Here is a 19,776-nt window from a genome sequence, read left to right on the forward strand (position 1 = left end):
TGAAGACAGTTTTAACTGATCCTGACTTGTTTGTCACAGTGGTGAATCTGGTTTAACTCTGATCTGTGAAAGAGTGATACTTAATGTCCAGTGAACTGATGTCCAGCCAAATGAGAGGGAGCGTAAGTTTGACCTTTTGTTAACAATGTATTGACTATTTTACATACTGAAACTGCAGAGTGAGAGAACATGAGCGGCAGAGCAGGTGGGAGGCTGCATGGCCAAAGACAGGAAATGGCACTAAAAACAGCAAAATGGAGAATTTAGAACTGCTGAACTGCTGTTAGCTAGCTAGCCATGTTTGCACCTGCTGCTCGTCTTTGCAACCCACACTATTTCCTGTTTTGGCCTCTTTTCGCCACAATATGCAAGAATTTAATCTGTGGTGCACTGTCAGCTCTTAGCCGTGGGCAGAGGACACTCTTGTATCTGTGCCTCATCCACTGACCCCTCCGGAAGATGAACTGTCATTGTACAGGCGCGAATCCCCCCAAGAGGCTCCAGCACGTTGAACACCCTGTCCCACACGTCCTTCTCTGGATCGTACCGCTGCACAATGTCAACCATGCATCTGCTGTTCCAGGAATACCCCCCCACCACATAGATCTGCCCATTAAACACTGTCACACCAACGTCACTCTGGCCCCGAGGCATCGGCGCCACCACCGTCCACTGGTCCGTCTCTGGGCTGTAGTATTCGCAGCCCAGGACGTCGTCATAGTCACTGCTGCCTCTGAAGTGATTCCCGCCCATGACGTAGAGTCTGTCTCCCACAGTGCACATGCAGTGCAGGCCTCGGAGCTCCATCATGTCAGCTCGTCGACTCCATGTGTCAGCGGCGGGATCATAACACCAAAGCTCCTTCTGGAACGTATCACGTGTGATACCACCTGTGTGGCAAAGGACAAACAAGCAAATATTAGAGCATTTTAAAAATATACCCCTAAAGATCTTGTAGGTACTTCAATGAGTTTTTACTAGTTCTGAAACTGTCAGTTTACACCTGATACCTCTGTAGGACCTACATAAACAAATCAGAGCATCAGTGCAAAGACTGGATCTTTCTTTATAATTAATCTTAATGTCTGCAACTGGTCAGATTCTCTGTGAAATCAGATAAAAAATCCTGCATTAACATTTTCCCAGGCAAAATTATAGTGAATGCAAGGCAGTTAAAAGTTGAGATCAGGTGAGATTTTCATTCAGATAAATTTGTATGTTGAATTTTGTGGTTATGGCAGAGGAAACAATACAGGTTTTGTACACACGAGCCTCCAAAATCAATACACTATGAAAGTTTCTTGTAGTAACTTTAAAAAAGTAGATATGGGATAATGGTAATTGTTTACACTTACCACATACTGGTAAGTAAACATTACCTGGGGGAAATCTGTGTATTTGAGGGCTGCAGCTATTATCCATTTCATTTTTACCTTCTTTAATGGGTTAGTTCAGAATTGTTGAAGTGAGCTTGTATGTGGCACTTATCTATGGTCAATTACCTGCAGTACACAGTCCCCCAGAGTACCGGCGTAATTATCTATGCAGTATATTCTCCACTTGCACAATGTAGTGTGATGTATATCTGCTTTACAGACAAGTCTGCAGTATACGTCTCTGGTCACCAATTACTTTTTGATCTGCAAATTTATTACAGTTTGATTTGTACATATTGTTAATAGTTTACAGTTCACTTTGTATATAGTTTATATTACTGTTTAGTTTGTATTTTTGATCAGTTTAATACATAGATAACTGTTAGAAACTTTAGGTTGCTATGACTCTTTTTTACTCTTGATGCTTGGAAGAGCCGCCTAAAATTAGGCCATCTAAAAAAAGACCCACCTTTCCACCTATATATCAGTTTAAGTGTGTGCTATATTTAGAATATTTTCCAATGGGAATCCCCTGTTGTATAAGCTAAATATCGTTCTTTCCTTAAGCAACCAGACTTAACTGGCAGAAGCTGTAATTTTACCTCACAGAACATGGGAGTTACTGGTCCACAGCTGCCTCGATCAGTTGATTTGTGTTATTGTGTGACCAGTTTGGATTCACCAAAGTCACACAGTAACACAAATAAACTACATGATGGAGGCAGTGGTAGACCATCAACGAGACTGGTTGCTCTGGAGAGAGCAATATTTGTCTTATATAACGACACTTTCCTATCAGAAAAGGAAGTCTGACTGCAAGATAAAGCACTGAAACTATTCTAAACATAATGTACACATTTTTTAGGTGGCTAAAACACATTTTACTCTCCATTTACTGTCTCCAGCAACATCACTTTGCCTCTTACACTGGTACTCTTCTCTGCTCCACTAAACTGGGGGCATGTCAGCCGCCATCTACTGTAGCTACACTGACTACGTCATAAGAGCCCACTTCAAAAAACTGAATCACTTCCAGAAATCTTTTTTTTTTTTAATTAATCAGTTAATTATTTATTTGGTAAATGTAAAAACTGAAGACAAATGCTCATCATAAGTTACCAGTATCCAAAATAATTACATAATGGAAAATCCAAATATGACTTAACTCATTACATAATCAACTATTTATTTTAGCTCTAGAGTATACTTTAGGTCCCTCTTAATGTGTGGGGAAAGCTTGTCATAATTCGAGGTGGTATCACTCACGATGGGTACAGTGTTTATGTGGAAAAATATCACTGTGTGCAACAAAAACCTTTGTTCTCATTACAATGAGGGAGTATGAGTGTGTGTGGGAGTGTGTGAGTTTGAGACAGCGGTCAGGTACTTTCCTGTGGCTGGATATTGAAAACAGATGCGGCAAACACATCTCCTTCATACTTAAAAGGCGATAGCATCTTATATCTAAACATGATGTCCGTCTTTCATGATTCTGTGGAACATATGTACTTATTGCAAAGCTGTTTCCCACACCCTTCTTTCTCTAAAAAGCCATCTGACATTGAAATTGTTTTGGTCATTCCTCCTAGGTCAAGGACAAGGTCGTTATTACACTGAGGAAGGGAGAGTTGTCATCAACAGTGAATGTCTGTGAGGATTCTCAGTCATCCAGGTCATGGTATTCATAAAGGGTTATCATAGGCAGTGAAATGAAGAAGCCTCTTGGATGAGAGACAAGATGTTTACAAGAACCAGAAGTCCACATGCCTACAATAACCCTTTATGAACGTCAGCGGTGAAATTATTTGCCTTTTACCACCACCATCAGAAATGGAAAAAAAAAAGAAATGCAAAGAGGAAAAAAACAAATAATGTGCAAGAAAGAAAGGCGCACACAGCGACCACTTCTTGTTTTAGGTGTGAAAAAGGATTAATCCATCTGTATGTGTGTATATATATGGGCCAAGGGTCTGAAAGTAAAGTACATTAAATGAAAAAGCAGCAACATTTTTATGTAAGTATTGAATCAAATGATACACAAGATTCATGTGAGGCGAGAGGCGGGGTACCCTGAACAAGTTGCCACTTCATTGCAGGGCAAACACATAGAGACAGACAACCACTCACACTCACATTCACACCTACAGGCAAGACCTTCTTGCTGTGAGGCAGCAGTGCTAACCACTGCACCAACGTGCCACCCTGATACACAAGATAAAAAAGATATAATCTTTCAAGACTTCAATGGCAGAATCTCTTGCTTTCGGTTTCCCATGTCTTTTTAGTTTTTTATCTGCTCACTCCTCTTCTGGGGCATTTGCTCCTGCTATCTACCACGGTAATTTTAGACGCATTCTGCAGGCGAAAAGACTGGTTGTCCAATGCCCAATTGCTGTCTGTTATGCAGCTCTGTGCAGTTTCCAGCCACTTGTAGCTTGTTGTTTTAGTTATTCAGAGTCACAAAATGCAAAACAATGTTGTCTTATATGTGGCCAGCAGCTTTCAGTAGGAGCTCACACAAATTCACTTTACATATGAAGATACTGTGGTCAAAAATTTAGCAACAAACAATGTTTCTGAGGTCAGGAAGTTGTTTTTTTTTTTTTTTGATAGGGACGATATAAATAGGGACTGTTCCATTTAAAGGGACTGCTCATACCAAAATCAAAACTACTCATACTGGCCTGTACTGCCATTTATCCATCTATACTGTTTTTGTGTGAGTTGCAGAGTTTTGGAGATATTGGTTGTTTCTGCCGTCTCTCCAATATAATGTGACTAAACTGAACTGATCACAACAAGGTGTGTGGATTATATTGAGTAACTAGGTCATGATTTTTGGAAAGAGACAGTGGTATCTCCAAAACTCTGCAACCCACACCAAAAAAAAATGTAGATGTAAATAGCACTACAGGCCAGAGGAAAAAATATGTATTTTGGATTTTGAGGTGAACTGTTCCCTTAAGGCTTCAAATTGTTGACAACCACTCAAGCCTTGTCTAATTAATTTTTCTCAAATTTTGTCAATAGGAGCACCTCTTTGTAAGCTTTTTGAAAAGGGGCTCTTATTGCTGGTAGTGAATAGAAATACTCATGTTGAGCTGTTTCTGCCGGCTGTGAACACATGCAACTAATTGTCCACAGTGGCACAGTCCATTACATGTACAGACAGACAAAATGTCATCCTAAATTAATTTTCCTGTAACTTTACACCTTTTAGTTAGTACTTTGGAATTTTTGCTCAGTTTATTTTGAGTCTAAGTTTGAACTGTCAAATTAACTTTATATGTGATGTTAATACAATAGGTTGTGTCCACTCATACTATCTGTTCTGGTAAATGAACGTGTTTTAAATATGTTGCAAAATAATGTAAACCACTTTAACCTCAGGTCGTTGTTTCCTGATTCTCAGACCTACATGTGAAACTGCTCTCAACGTGAGAAACCCGTTTCCTGTCCAAGGTTGCTAAGAAACCTGCCAGAGATCGGGGGAGAGCAGCTCATGAGAGTTTGCTGCTAAACAGGAAGTGGTTTCAAATAGGCCAGCCACGTAAGCTTCAACAATAACTCATCTAGTCAAAGTGGAACATTTTGTTGCTTATAGACAATCTTTGTAAAAAGGAAAAAAAAGTGTTTTAGAATGAAAACCTTGCACTCAAAGACCTCTATGGTGCTCCAGTGTGCCTTGAGTCCCATCGCAGACTTGACTTTTGGACTCTCATCAAGTTGTGCTGTGATGGCTGATTAAAGAGACACTACATGTTGGTTTTCAGCCATTCCACTTTCAAGACCCTAAAGTCAAAATATTCTGTCCTTCCTCATCATTGATTTTGAAGGCACGGTTTACCTCAAAATCCCAAATACATCTTTTCCGTCTTATCTGTAATAACAGTATTCTCTCTAGTTGCTGAGTTTTAGAGATATCAGCCATAGAGTTGGCCTTCTCTTGAATATTATGGAAGTCGATGCCACTTAGCTGTGGTGACAAAAAATACATTTGAAAAACTCAGCAGATGTTACAGAAATCATGACCGGGTTGCTCAAGATAATCCACAGACCTTGTTGTGAGCAGTTTCATGTAGGAACTATTTTCTTTCTACCGAACTATACCTGCAAACCGCATCACCTTAGAAGGAATCTATTCATGGAGGAGAGGTTGCAGCTCAGCTGAGGAGAACACCATTAATGTTTTTACACTGCGCTGTCACAAGAATGAGCCTCTCGTCCATGATTAGACGCACACTTTGTCCGGTAGAGAGAAAATAGTTCCTACACATCTATTTCTAATTTAGACAATGTTTCAATGTACATGAATAATATTATGCGGTTATTTTTTACTAAAGCTACCTTACTAACAGTTTTATTTATTTTAACCATTTACTGTTCAGGTAACATCATGAATGTGAGGGAAATACAATTTTCTCTCATTTTTTATATAATTTTGTTTTGTCTTTTGTGTGGACCACAGAAAGAATAGTTGATAACTGATGGTGATCCTTTAAATAAATAAATAAATAAATAAAGGCCAAGATCAAAGTAAGTAATTTTACCCTGCTGTTTGGTACTAGTAAGCAAATCCAGAGTTTTGGCTCGTATTTTGGCTCTAATTCCCACTTTGGGCTGCAGAGTTAGAGCACCCTTTTAGGCTTTTGAGCATCCTCATCACTCCTCCTCCCCTCTGCTGTGTGAAATAGTCTGTTTTTTATCAATAACTGTAATCACGAATTGAGGACTTTTTCTGAAGAGGTGGTATCCAAGGAAATGAATGGACAGTACAAATGTTCCCTGCAAAATACTGCATATCACTCTGTATATTGTGTCAGTAGTGACATGAGAATAACTGTTTTTGTTACTCTTCTTAGCTGAAAAGACAGAAACAGCAGATCATCTGTTGAAACACAAAAACAACTTTGAGAGAGTTTTTGTGACAGGTGATTTCTGTTGATCGTTTGAGTAAAAAACGTCCTCCCTGAGTTGCAAAAGCAGAAGTTGCATCATGTTTTCTGACAACTGTACAGATACTGACTGACACACTTCAGTCGGTGTGCAACGCATGTGTCATCAACACTGCATATGTGTGTGTCAGTGTTGCGTCCCTCTGCCTATGAACAATCAATGTTTTTTTTTTATGTTGTTTTTTTTTAACCACAAAGTCCGTCTCTCTGTAACTCATGAACATGATCTTTTCCTGAGCATGGAGTCTTTTCTTAACTTAACCAGACCTTAACCTAAGAGGTAGCAGAACAGAAAGTTGTCAAATGAGTCACTTTTGAAACAGTCAAAGGGATCACGTAGGGAGGTGCTGACAAACAGCTTATCTTGGTGATTAAGTCTGAGGATTCACACAGCTTATCTAATTTGTTTCATACCTTCTCGGTACTTTATCACTCTGTTACGAAAGTTGATGTAAACTCAGCAATAATATTGAAAGGTGTGTTCAGACAGGATGCAAAGTAAATGTCAGATGCTTTTGATTTCCACCTCTTTTCGCTTTGTGTTGATCAAGCTTGGTACCCAACCTCTGACAACTTTCTCACTTATGTCTAGAGGGGAACCACTCCCTTTGTGACACTCTCACTTTTGCACTGTTTCTTCATTGTGCATGTTGAACAAACTAATTATGTTTTATAAAGTGACAACGCTGTGGTTAAGATCTAGCTAGGGTTATTAACAACAAACACCTGGTTAGTGTTGGGGAAAGATCCCGGTTTGGGTTAAAATCATCACCCTCACAAGTACTTTTGCAGGTCTGGGGTTCCCTTCTAAACACAACCAACTTTTTATCTTTTGCTGGGGGGACCTGTGAGAGTGATATATAGCCACAACTTAAGTCAATATAAGCTAATATCAGCAAAATACCAGCCAACTAGCTAGGTATTTAAATTAGCTGGCTAGTTAGCAGCAGTTTGTTAACATCAGCTATCAGATGTAACTAGCTAGCTAACAATTGATGTAGATTAGTTAGCTGGCTAGCTAGTGTTGCGCTAACATTAGCTAGCTTAAGATGTGACTATGTCAGTTTTGGTCCCCTAGCAACGTCTTTTAACTAGCGTGAATTTTTTTTATATACTAGCACAGTGCATATTTAAGTATAAAGGAAGGAAAACTGAAATGGTGGAACTTAGGCAGGGTTGGGGAGACTCGGACAGGGTCAATTCCCTGCAGATAATAGAATTCAAAATCTTACTACTTCAGAAAATGATTTGTACTTATTCCGATGATTTATGAATCTATTTCATAAATGACAGAGGCATGAAGAAAAATAAGGTACTGGAGAGTGACACTTAGATCAGTGTCAGTTTTCTGCACATAGATTACTTGCTAGCTAAAGCTAACCCCTGTACAGCTGGTGCACCTGCTGTCAGGGCAGGTAAATTCAGACTGGACAAACAGCCCAGTAGACAAATCCAACAGAATAATACAAGGTAAAAGATTTGTGTTCTGGCTTCAAACACTGTAAGACAATAAAGATAAACACTGACTGTGTGTTAAACCTTACCTGAAATATACATGAGGTCCCCATGAACTGTTCCAGCATGTCCATAGTGAGGCTCCACCATACTGGCCACGAATGTCCATTCATTTTTCTTCAGGTTGTAGCACTCCACCGTGTCTGATCAAAGTGATATTCAGAGAGATGTTTGTGGTTGAATGTACTATTACATTTTACAAGCTTGATCGGCACACTGTATATTTGTTTTTTGTCCAGAAAAAAACACTACAGTAATAGTATTAACAGTAGGTGTGGTCAGGAACAATGATAGTAGCAGCAGTGTGGTGGGAGAAGAAGTATTTTAAGTTTTGCTTTAGTGCTGACTTTCTCAAAAATGTTGCCAGCTAATTTTAATGCAGCTATAATCAATATTTTTATACTAACATGCATCAAATGACAATGTGAAAAAATGTCGTAGTTTGAAATGGGTGGCTTGTAGTGATGAACCTACAGAGAATTACCACCTGAATCTACAGCTCCTTTTGACTTTATAGCAAGTTTCAGCTTATCGTTTAGATGTCTGGCCCGCAACTTTACACTATCTTGGTTCACTGCTCTCATAGTGTCATTTTCAGCCATAACAGGCAGCTGTTTTCTACAGAGCTCCCTGAGGGTCATGGTAAGATTTTTTTTCTGTTTTATGTTCACTCACAATATTTTGTGATCCCTTGCAAAACTATTCTTCTTGCTGCTGGTTCATCAAAAAGCTCTAAAATCTCACTGTGCACTATCCAGTCAGCAGCAAATATCAAACAGAAACAGTCGAACCGGTGAACACGGTGGAGTATTTAGCAATGAAAGAGACAGATTTTTTCCCCCTAAGAGTCGGGTAGAGACCAAATACTGAGCTAAAAGACAGTCAATATTGTCTTTAATCAACAATATTGTCAATAATCTGTTCCTGCTCCCCCCAGGTGGCTAAAAAGATCAGCTTTCACAGGTTTAAGCACTTTAAATACCATTTCTTCATGACCTGTATCAATAAGTTAAACGATGATGAGCACGAATGATCAGTTTATCAGCTGACCTTAATAAAAGCAGTGCCTGCAGTAACTGTAAAACAAGAATTCGTAGCAGCTCACCAATTTCCCCTGTGGCATTCCTTCCTCCAACTGCAAACAGCTTCCCCTTCAGAGCGCTCAAGTGAAAGAAAGTCCTCTTCTCGTTGAGTGAAGCAATCTGAACCCACTTGTCGAAGCGCGGGTCGTAGCGGTAGGCGCTGTCTATGGCTGTCTTACCCTTGGTGTCATAAGTACTCTGGCCTGAAAATCCAGAAGAATCATCAGACGTAGTAAATATAATGGAGGATTAATTAAAACCATATTTTTTTGGAAAGCATTAGTTTATGTTTCTTATTTCTTAATATCATTTGGTTTTAAATTGAGTCTTGATAATGCATTTTGTACTATGACTTCACCTTGAAGTTTTTAAATTCAAATTGTGCACATATGTTTTGATTTGTTTAGGTCCAGAGTTCACCAAGCAAACTAGGGCTTGCCTTAGGTAGGTTATGTTAGGCTCCTATCCTGTAGTTTGCGTTGGCAGAGGCTGACATTAGATTTCTTCTCAATATATGCATATATACATGTTTACATATACATATATTTATATATACATATACATATATTTATATATACATATATATGTGTGTGTGTGTGTGTGTGTGTGTGTGTGTGTGTGTGTGTGCGTGTGTGTGTACACACCCAGTTTGTTTAAAAATCTTTCAGAGACATAAAATTTAAGGTTAGGTTTAAATTTGGGTTAAAATTAGAAATTGTGACACCTGACTTCAACAGCACATCAAAATATTATAAATATTATGCTCAAGGTGTCCCTACAGTGTCATAGTTTTAAGCATAGGCTCACTGACAAAGCTGCCATGTTTGATGTATTTGGAGTGAAAATGGGCCTGAATGTCACCCTGATTGTGTATTTTGTGAGATGTAGGTGCTCTTACCTCCAACAATGAAGAGGAAGCCGCCCAAAAGAGCTACACCATGCTGATAACGTGGCACTTCCATGGGCTTCAGGGCCCTCCAATGGCCGGTCTTTTCATCATACAGCCTCAGCTCCCGGCTCACCACCAGCTGCTGTCGCATCACCCCGCCCAGTGCCAGAATGTGGGTGGCATCTGAGCGTATCTGTGTCCGCTCAGTTTGCAGAGCTGGCTGCATGAAAGGCATCATCTGGTAGTTGCTTGCTTCCAGCAGGAGGTTCACACAGGAGGTCTGAGAGCGCATCATGGAGTCTCCTTCCTCTTCATCATCCTGGGAGATCTGAATCAGCTCACTGGGACTCATGAGTGGGAAGCGGATGTGGCGCATCAAGGCATAGACAGAAGAGCGGCGACTGGAGTGGTCATGGTCCAGCCATCCTCTAGCGATGCGGTACAGCTCCATCTCTGAGAAACCTTCCAAGGAGTTGCTGGCCAGAGCGTTGGCCATGGTGGTTTCAGAGAGCTGGAGGTAGCGGCCACACTCCACCAACGCTGAGAGGTTCTGGCTCACAAACTCACCTGGGTTACAACAAAGAGGATCAACAGTGACATGTTATCATCCTCCAACCCAAAAGAATGTCTGATGCACTAATCTTTGTTTTTCTTACTGTATGTTCTAATATTGAAAAAGTAAAAAATGGACTGATGGATGGATAGACTGGTTTTAAGGATTATTGAGGATCTGAAGAGCTGAAAAACTCAAACTCAAACTCATATACGTATTTTTACAGATTCAAGAAAAATTGCATTTTCGTTACTTTGCACTAAAATCTGTTTAATAACGGTTACCTATATTCTGCAGAACCTCCTCCAGAAGCAGGTCTGTGGCAATGCGCTCCACCTCCACACAGTTGTCAATGGTGATCTGCATTGAAGAAAAATACAGAAAGGAAATAATTGAAATTAATGAAATAATTATCTGCTGTAGTAGATGGCAGTCAACATACCCCCAGTTTGGAAAAGGGTCAATTTAAAACAAATCGATATCAATGTGTGCTATATTTAAAATTCTTTCACTGCTTAACCTTGCAGCCAGACAGCTTTTTCTGAAGGAAAACCACTGCCAAATATCGCACTCTCTCACTCATCCAGACATTAGCAAAATTTTACTTGACAGATCATGGTCTACTGTTGCCTCGGTCAATTAGTTTGTTCATGCTATTGTATAAATCTGGTAAGTCCAAACTAACCTTTTAGTCACATAAAAAGTCACATAATAACAAAAACTAACTAGCTTATCAATGCAGCAATACATTAGCAACTATTATTCAAGATAAAATGACTGATTTTGCCAAAGGAGTCTGGTTGACTTGGAGAGAGACAGTGTTTAATGCCAGTTTTCTGCTGGAAATGGCTATTTGATGGCAAGGCAAAGCAGTGAAAACATTATAAATATAGTGTACACTTAAACTAATACTGATTTGATCAAAATGGTTGAAATGTATTTTGCCGTTGACTCTGTCCATAGCAGAACCATTGCTTAGCTTACTACAGTACAGCTGCTGGTTCTCCAAACTGGAGATCTAGACTTGACTGCCATCTACTGTAGGTCATACACTGACTGTGGATAACTACCTTATACAAGCCTTCTTCAAATCATCCAAACCATCCCCCTATCACATCATCATCACATACATAGGTCACTCCTAAATGTATTTTATTCTGTAGGCTACAGTATAATTGACACTCAGAGAGAGGGCATTAAAGGACGGTGAAGCACTGAGAGGGATCTGCGAGCCTAATGAGTGCGACCTATCAAAACCTCCCATTAATGAACTGGTGCATCGTCATCATCATCATAAGAGTGTGACATTACACTGAAACAAACAGCTCTCACCTCACTGCTCAGAAGCTGATTACAGAACCTCAGGACAGGCATGACCTGCAAGAAGTTTGCAGCCTCCAGTGTATCCTGGAGATTAACCATGTCCAGGCTGACTTTGGATGTGTAAATGAAGTCGATAATGTTCTTTAAACCCAACTTAGTGACCCCATGCAGCTTGATCTCTCTCATCTCCTGCTCCCTCATGCCTCCTGAACAAGGAAAAACAAGTACAAAGAGACAAAGACAAGGTGAATGAATGATTTTGCATCACTTCAGAAGATTTGTCTTGTGCAGGCAAGATGCCAAAGTGTACAGTCAGCAAGATGCAAAGACACAGCTGACACTGTAAAGCCTGGCTGCTCAGATTTATACAGTGTGAGGAGGGTATAAAAATACTGTAGTAAATGATGGTGTCAAATTCAGATATCTTCAATGCTGAAGTGAGTAAGAAGGCCACTAAGTTCTTCCTCTTTTCTTTCACTATTTTTGAGGGCTTATCCAGAAGGGAAAGTGTGAGTGGCATCCAGAATGCATTACATATGTAGGTACTTTATATTTACCTATTTCATTTAAATAACAAAATCAAAAAGCCACAAGGTAGAATGTATTTTTATGTATATCTTAGCAAAGCTAATGGTGTAGCTGCATGTACAATCTGTACATGTAAGATGTACAATCTGTGAGGCACCCCCATATATATGTTTGTCAGCACATGATACAACTAAAATGTAAATGCAATACTTTTGTTTTTGCATTTTTCATGAGTTTAAGTAAAAGATATGACTTCTTCTATGAGATAACAGGTTGATTTCTTTCTAAATTTGTTCATAAATTTGTTTAAATATGTGTTTGTGAGCACTTCTCCTTTCCACCTGACAGATGTGACATATAGAAATGCTGATTATTGCACCGGTGTGTCTGGTTACAATAAAATGTTCAGTTTGATTTTTTCTCCTTTATTTATTAGGCACTGAACTATGGCCATTGAGCACGCTGTAAGGCTGAAGATACAACTTTTTACATTCCCAGGAGGGCAGTCATGACCCGCCCTCTGTGTCTGATTGGCTAGTACTCTTTGCCTGCCTTGGCTGGGTTGGTCAGGTTTAGGCACGAAGGGTGATTGGTTAGAGTTTTAAGACGGAAATAGAATCTTGAGTTGTAACAGAAAGACCGTTAGTTGTGCTATCATGCTTTAATCAGCATCTCTATATGCCACATGTGCAGGTGGATGGATTATCGTGGCAAAAGAACTCACTAACAAAAAAATATAATAAATATATAATAATATATATTTTTATTTTATTAAAAGCCTCCTTGCCCTGAGTAGTGTAAGGTTACTTTTAGCTTACTCTCATACTAAAAGCTAAGTTGGACATGTCTTAATGTGGCTACATGAGGATAAAGCCTTTACAGTAAAAACCTCAGGACAAACTTTTTGCACCAGTTGTGACAAGACCAAAAAGTACTGAAGTTCTAAGCCCCACAGAACCATTAGCATGGCTTTTTTGTAGCACATACCACAATGTGTTTCTAATGATATGTCCACTTAAATATAGATTCACAATTTAGGAACTTAATTATCATTGTGCAAACAATTAAATTATACTTGTGTCGACCTCAAATGGTGCATTTGTACAGTACTGACGAATACAACAAATAAATAAGGAAGGAATAAGATAAAAAGTAGAGATGTCATGACAATAAAATACCGCTAATGAGGGTACAAAAGCATTTAGCATACAGTGAAGTGTACAGTGTAAAGTGCATTAATGCATTTCACCATATCTTAAACTGGAACTTTCCTATGTTGTCCCCTTTCAACCTAATAAAAAAGGACAACTCACCAGTGAACATTGCTTTGAAATAGTCACTGGACGAAGCCATGAGGACTCTGTGGACGGGGAAGGTTTCCTTGCTGTCCCCAGGAATCAAGACGACATCACAGAGAGTCTCATCTGCACGAAAAGTATCAAGGCCCTGTAGGAAAAACAATGTTTTTCATAAGTGGCTCAGTACATTGCATTTTTCATTAACATCACATATGTTGGTGGCCTTTACTAGATTCTTTTAGAGATTCTTGATTCTTCATGGAGTATCTTACACCAACTGTGTAGATTGGGGAGTTAAAAAATGTAGAAAAACATTTTTAGCTTTTGCTGAAAAATTATTGTTTATATCCATATTTGTGCCCTAAAATAAGTTCATAAGGTTGAGACACTCCGTTAATATATAAGTCAGAAATATACCTGCAACACTGCTGTTCCATGTTCAGTGCTACTGAACACCTTAGACAGCGGCCGAGGGGGGAGTTTGGGCTTTGTGGCTTTGTCTGGGCGTTTAGGTGGCATTTCCATTGGTGTGGGGAGAGGAGCTGGAGCTACAGGTGGGGACGGAACCGGAGCTGGAGCAGGACCTGGTGGAGAAGGCCTGTCATCTGTCAAAGACAAACGAAAAACAGCCTATTTAGAGATGAGGAAAGCCATGATACTGTACATGGTTACCAACCAACCAAACAAACAACCAACCAACCAATCAACCAACCAATTTAAATCTGAAAAGTTACTACTAACTATGGCTGTCAAAAAAAAATATAGTGGAGTAAAAAGAACTTTAAACCTGTCTCTAAATAATTAAATTAGAAATATAAAGTGGCATAAAATAGAAATATTTTAAATTAAGTAAAAGTACAAGTATTTCAAAATTGTACTTAAGTATAGTACTTCAGTAAATGTACTTAGTAACTTTAACACTTTTTGTTGTCCCACATATTGCAGTGGTTAACATTTATTTGGTGTGTGTTTTCATGGACGTCTATGGATAAAAAACCATATGACCATATGCGAATGTTTTTCCTTTCTTGTATCAGATGGAATCAATAATTACAATAGAAATCACAGTACAGAGAGCCAGTGAGCACACACACCTTGTTGAACAGGTCTGTCAGGTGGAGCAGGAGGTCTTTCGGGCTGAGCCGGAGGTCTCGGAGGATCCCTGGACTGATGCCTGCTGCCCAGGCGAGACAACCTGCGGCTCAGCCTCCCTGGCCCGCTGTCGTCTCCATTTCCCCTGCAGAGGAAGAGGTGTGGGTGACATCACTTCAGTTTGTGCTCTACTGTGTCATTGCATTTCCAAAACATTAACACTAGAGGCATCAGGGTTTCAAGAGTCAACTGGATGCAAATTAGAACAGAAGTAGCACATGACAGTACAAATATGAGATCATAACATATGTGCTAAGATTTATTTTGAAAGATTTGATCATTAACTGTTGGTAGCTTTGTCTCTGTCACACTTCCTCTTAGGCTGTGTATAAATACCACTTCCTTCAGTTGAATACAGGCAGACCATGAGTTTTTACCTGTCCCAAAGCCTTGTTGAAACTATCTCTAATGTGAAGCATTTGATAAATAGAATTTGTATCCTGAAAGAAGCCCTGCTGCCTGAGTGCAGCTCATAAAAGTCCCAGTATCTGTCTTGTATTGCTTGTTTTGCGATCTAAAAAGGTGGAACCAGTGAACCATTTTTAATTTAACTACTTCTCCTCTTGAAACTATTTCCTGCCAAGCTACATACAATAAATCCAGATATATAAAGCAATAAAAATAAAGAAAATACTCATAGAAAAAAAATATAAGTATTAAATGTCTGCAAACAAAAGCTATTTTTTTTTCATTTCCTGTTATAAAATTAATGAATAAATATTTAGAAAACAGTCTATTTATTAATTTTTACATGGATGATTAACTTGATGAGCATTAGCCAATCAACAAAATGTAAAACAAAGGATTAAACCTGCTGTCACTCCTAAAAGACATAATTGCAAACACCTCGTCTCATCATGTTTGGTTCTGAGCTACCGTAAAAACCTAAAATATATGCTGAAAAATGATGGGGAGAATCTCTGGCATGGTGAAAATAGGGAAATCAAACAATTTGATCTTCGTTTATCTTGCTTCACACCTCAAGGTTCAGCTCCCATGAGAGACAAAATTTATACACACTGAAATAAAACCCCCCAAAATAACTTACCCCATTTCATTTGCGTCTTGAGGTTGTGGACTTCTGTTCCGCTGAGACTTCCTACATGGGAACAAAACAAGAGCTTTAGTGGACAGAGACTGATTTTGTAACCTACACATAAATGACAGCGTGCTGTTTTGACCCCCAGAGGAACACAGGAAGTTTTCTGACATACAGTATGCATGACTACAACCAGATGTCCCTTTTTGTGCTTCTGATAATGCAAAACATCTTCTTTAAGATGAGTCATTGTTTATTCTATTTTTGTGTTTCTTGCTCAACAATTTAGTTGAAATTATCTTAAAAAAAGTCCTCTATATGAAATCATTTACTCTTTTGTGTTGATCTCTTTTTCACAGCATGTCTCAGTCTTTGCGGGACTGGTGTGGTCTCGCTCATTGGCAGACAGCATAAACTTCAGACCTTTTCTAAATCTTCTCAGTCCCCAAATTAAACTGTCAGACCTCATCCCCACCAAACATCATTTTTGTCTTGTAACAAATTTTGTGACCAGTGACAGCTTATATGAGGTTTCGCTTTGTATGTGTCGAAACTTCAGGCATGTTTATCTGTAGAAAAAATCAACTGTGTCAGAACGTGATATTTTGTCAGCACACACCAGCAATATTCGGTATAACTTGTAATGTCCAGGATTTTATACAGGGTTGGGTCAGATTACTTTGAAATGTAGTACAAATTACATTTTTGTAATTGGATAACAAAAATAGAATCTACTCTGGATACTTTGGTATTACTTTTGAACTACTTCAAAATCAAACTTTGAAAATAATGCACATTAAAAATTGGATGCAGCCACAAAAATTTAAGTCCTATTTTTTTCTTTAAAGGCATAAGATGCAATATTTTCCTATGAACAACAAACCAACCAACCAACCAACCAAACAAACAAAAACAACAAATTATCACTTCTGACCCGCTAGAAATGTGTGTTGGTGTCTGTATGTGTGTATCTGCCTGTATTTTTTTATATGCTTATTATTTTGCTGTGCTTGGGATGTTTTTCCAACCCAAAACATCAGTATTTGATGACCTGGGAATGAAGGTCAATCCTACCAACTCTACCTCTAAACATCTCAAATCATTTCAAAATGCATTTTGCATTGGGCTCTTTTTTCTCGTGCCAGGTCCGCCTCAAAGTGGAGTGTTAATAGAGCAAGTCTCATCATTTTAAAATTGGCATATTTTAAAGATGTAACCAAAAACCTAATCAAAGAATCCATGTCCAACTATAGTTACACTCCTATATTACACTTTTTTAAAAATGTGATGTGACTTATTTTGTGTAACATGATTGCATAATCCCGATTACGCATAATCTGTTACTACCCAACTCTGTTGTTGCTGTACACTATGTGAGTACCAAAAACAATATCTAGTTATTCCTGTTGCAGCTTCTGTAACTGCAATGCATTTTTGTCTGTTAGTTCATATGCGTCATGTGGTTGTGGTCCATGATATCATTTTTTTTTAAATGACTGATGACAGGTGTTTTTGCACCATTAAAAAAAAAATTAATACAGTATCTTATATCTGAGAGTGTGGTCAACACACACTCACAGATGTGTAAGTAAATGTGTGAATAAGTGTGATTCTGCATAATAGTGTCATTTGGAAAACTGAATGCTCGCCATAGTGGATTAAGGATTTCACTAAAATGTAACTTAAAACCACTTAATGTTGCATCTTTACATTGTCATAACATACAGGCGTTAACAAAACCACTGGGTGATTTGCTGATGTTAAAAAAGTGAGTCTCCCTTAAACCACCTGTCCCTGAAAGCAAATTGACATACTGTGCTCCCTCAAGCTCTTTCTCAACTGACATGTGAGAAACCACACGGCAGCCCGGTGACTGGCGTACCAACAAAACAAAGTTAAAATGACTGACATGATACACAGCACTTCAGCCTAAATCTACCTTCCTGCATAGCTGAAACCACTGAAACTAAGTACATAGTACACTTAGTACTCCACTTAAGTAGTAAATCCAGATACTTTGTGTCCAGTGAAAACCATGTATCTCCAAATGTTTTATGATAAACTGAAGGATGAAATGTTCTCTTATGGGTTGAGAAATTTCTTCTGTTTCTGAGCTAAATAAACCCTTTGAAGGTCCTCTTGGATTAGAAAATTAATTGTCTCAAACCTGAAAACACGTCTGAGCTCATGAAAACGCATGATTTGCACAGGACTGTGCAACAAACATGATCAGTGATGGAATGTAACTCAGTACATTTACACAAACACTGCACTGAAGTACAGTAGAGGTGCTTGAACTTTTCTTTTCATGCTACTTTCTGTTTCTGTACTCCTCTATATCAGAGTGAAACGCTGTACTTTTTACTTTGCTACAAAACTAGTGACAATTTACAAGTTAAGATTTTCACACACCAAACATATGAAGAGTTTATAAAATATGATGTTACAGAAGTATTAATTTATTTTTCATTTAATTTCTTGGCTCCAGCTTCACAGATGTGAAGATTTACTTCTTATCCCTTTTAATTATTTTAATAGTTTTGATTGAATTTTAATGATTTATAAGATGAATTTTATTTTTTTCTCTATTGAGTACCTTTACTTTTAATAATTTAAGTACATTTTCCTGATTATACTTACATAGTTTAACTTAAGTAACATTTTCAATGCAGGACATTTAACAGTATTTTCACAGCAGGGTATTAATACTTTTACTCAAGGAAAAGATCTGAATATTTCAGCCAACTCTAACTATGATCGTATAGAACATGATGCATTTCTGTAAATTAAATCTACTACAAGGAGTTTTAGCTGTTTGTGAAACCGTCACAAGTTATTACTGATGTGTCTATATGACCTATATAAGCAAATGAGATCATCAGAGAGAAGATCGGCTATTTCTGTCTACTTCTCTACTTCTCGATGCCTGCCACCGGGTCAGTAGTAGTTAAAGTAGTTAAAGTTATCTCAACCATAAACATCTACAGGAGTAAAATGCAACATACACATTAATGCAGCTGTAATACTAATCCAACATCAGATACAATGATAAACACTAACAGGGACTATTTTGCTGCACAAGTACTTTTTCCTGATAATTCTTGTATACTTTTACATAAGTAACTGTTTTGAATGCAGGACTTTTTCTTGTAGTACATTCCCACAGTGTGGTATTAGAACTTTTACCTAAGTAAAGTCTCAGAACATTTCCTCCACCACTGGCTATAACAGAGCCATATGACAACACACAGAATTTGTGGTACTTCTCTGTCATGTACCGTGCCTGCCGGACACCTGTGGGTGACCTACCTGGAAGAAATCCTCCTCAGCAGATTGGATCCGAGGCTTCCCTCCAGCCTGATCGTCTAACCAACCAGAAATGGTTGGAACACCGAGCAGAAAATGTCTGCTGCACCGCGCTGTCTGGTTGGAGAATTGAAGCATCTAAGCGAGCATCACCCTTTCTTTGCCTCAACCGAGACCTCACTCACTTCCTGTGCTACTTCTCTTTCTCACAGCCTGCACCTCTGCATCTTGACGCTTCCTACTCCAATGTGTCAAACTGTTACTGAGGTAAAAAAAAAAAAAGATTTCACAAGCTGCTTTTAACAGTTTGAAGTGAGTATATCTAGGTCTACTGTTATCAACATAGAGAGGAAACCCAACTGGAGAAATGTGTTAATGTAAAATTATTTATAATTCACTCTTCATTGCTGGATGAAAATTGAAAATGTGTAACATAGTCAAAATTTCACACAAAGACAATAGACAGAATGGTCTTTTAGCCTTTTAAGGTGAATGTTGCAGAAGACCAGAGAGGCACATGAGAAAAAAACAAAAACATTCTGGTGATCCATTTTCTGAACTGTTTTCTCTCCTGTGTGCACTATATTTAGAATATTTTCATTGCTTTACTTTGTTTTCAAACAGCATTTTCCAATGAGAAGCCACCGTTACATATCAGAAATATGTCTCTTCTTCACTGAACCAGACTCCTTTGACAAAAACAGTAATTTTACCTTACAGGCCGCAGAAGCTGCTGGTCTACTGATGCCACGGATGGTTA

General features: G+C 38.5%; 1 protein-coding gene and 1 long non-coding RNA gene across 2 annotated transcripts; one reads left to right on the top strand and one right to left on the bottom strand.

Moving 5' to 3' along the window:
• LOC146322833 (kelch-like protein 9) lies at window positions 1-19,317 on the bottom strand. The gene is made up of 11 exons (XM_084724936.1): window positions 19,020-19,317; window positions 15,720-15,770; window positions 14,614-14,756; window positions 13,937-14,124; window positions 13,535-13,667; window positions 11,703-11,899; window positions 10,655-10,730; window positions 9,827-10,384; window positions 8,952-9,131; window positions 7,876-7,989; window positions 1-890 (listed from the first exon to the last, which is right to left on the bottom strand). Exons 2-11 carry the CDS (start codon window positions 15,722-15,724, stop codon window positions 394-396), a joined length of 2,091 nt encoding a protein of 696 aa, XP_084581062.1. The 5' UTR covers window positions 15,725-15,770; window positions 19,020-19,317; the 3' UTR covers window positions 1-393.
• On the top strand, window positions 9,023-9,953 carry LOC146322834 (uncharacterized). Its single transcript, XR_014771313.1, has 3 exons — window positions 9,023-9,160; window positions 9,336-9,372; window positions 9,817-9,953. It is a non-coding gene; the product is annotated as an uncharacterized LOC146322834 (long non-coding RNA).
• Window positions 19,318-19,776: the final 459 nt, after the last annotated feature.

Source organism: Lutjanus erythropterus, chromosome 8, assembly GCF_056507025.1.
Source record: "Lutjanus erythropterus isolate fLutEry1 chromosome 8, fLutEry1.hap2, whole genome shotgun sequence".
Lineage (NCBI taxonomy): Eukaryota > Metazoa > Chordata > Actinopteri > Lutjaniformes > Lutjanidae > Lutjanus > Lutjanus erythropterus.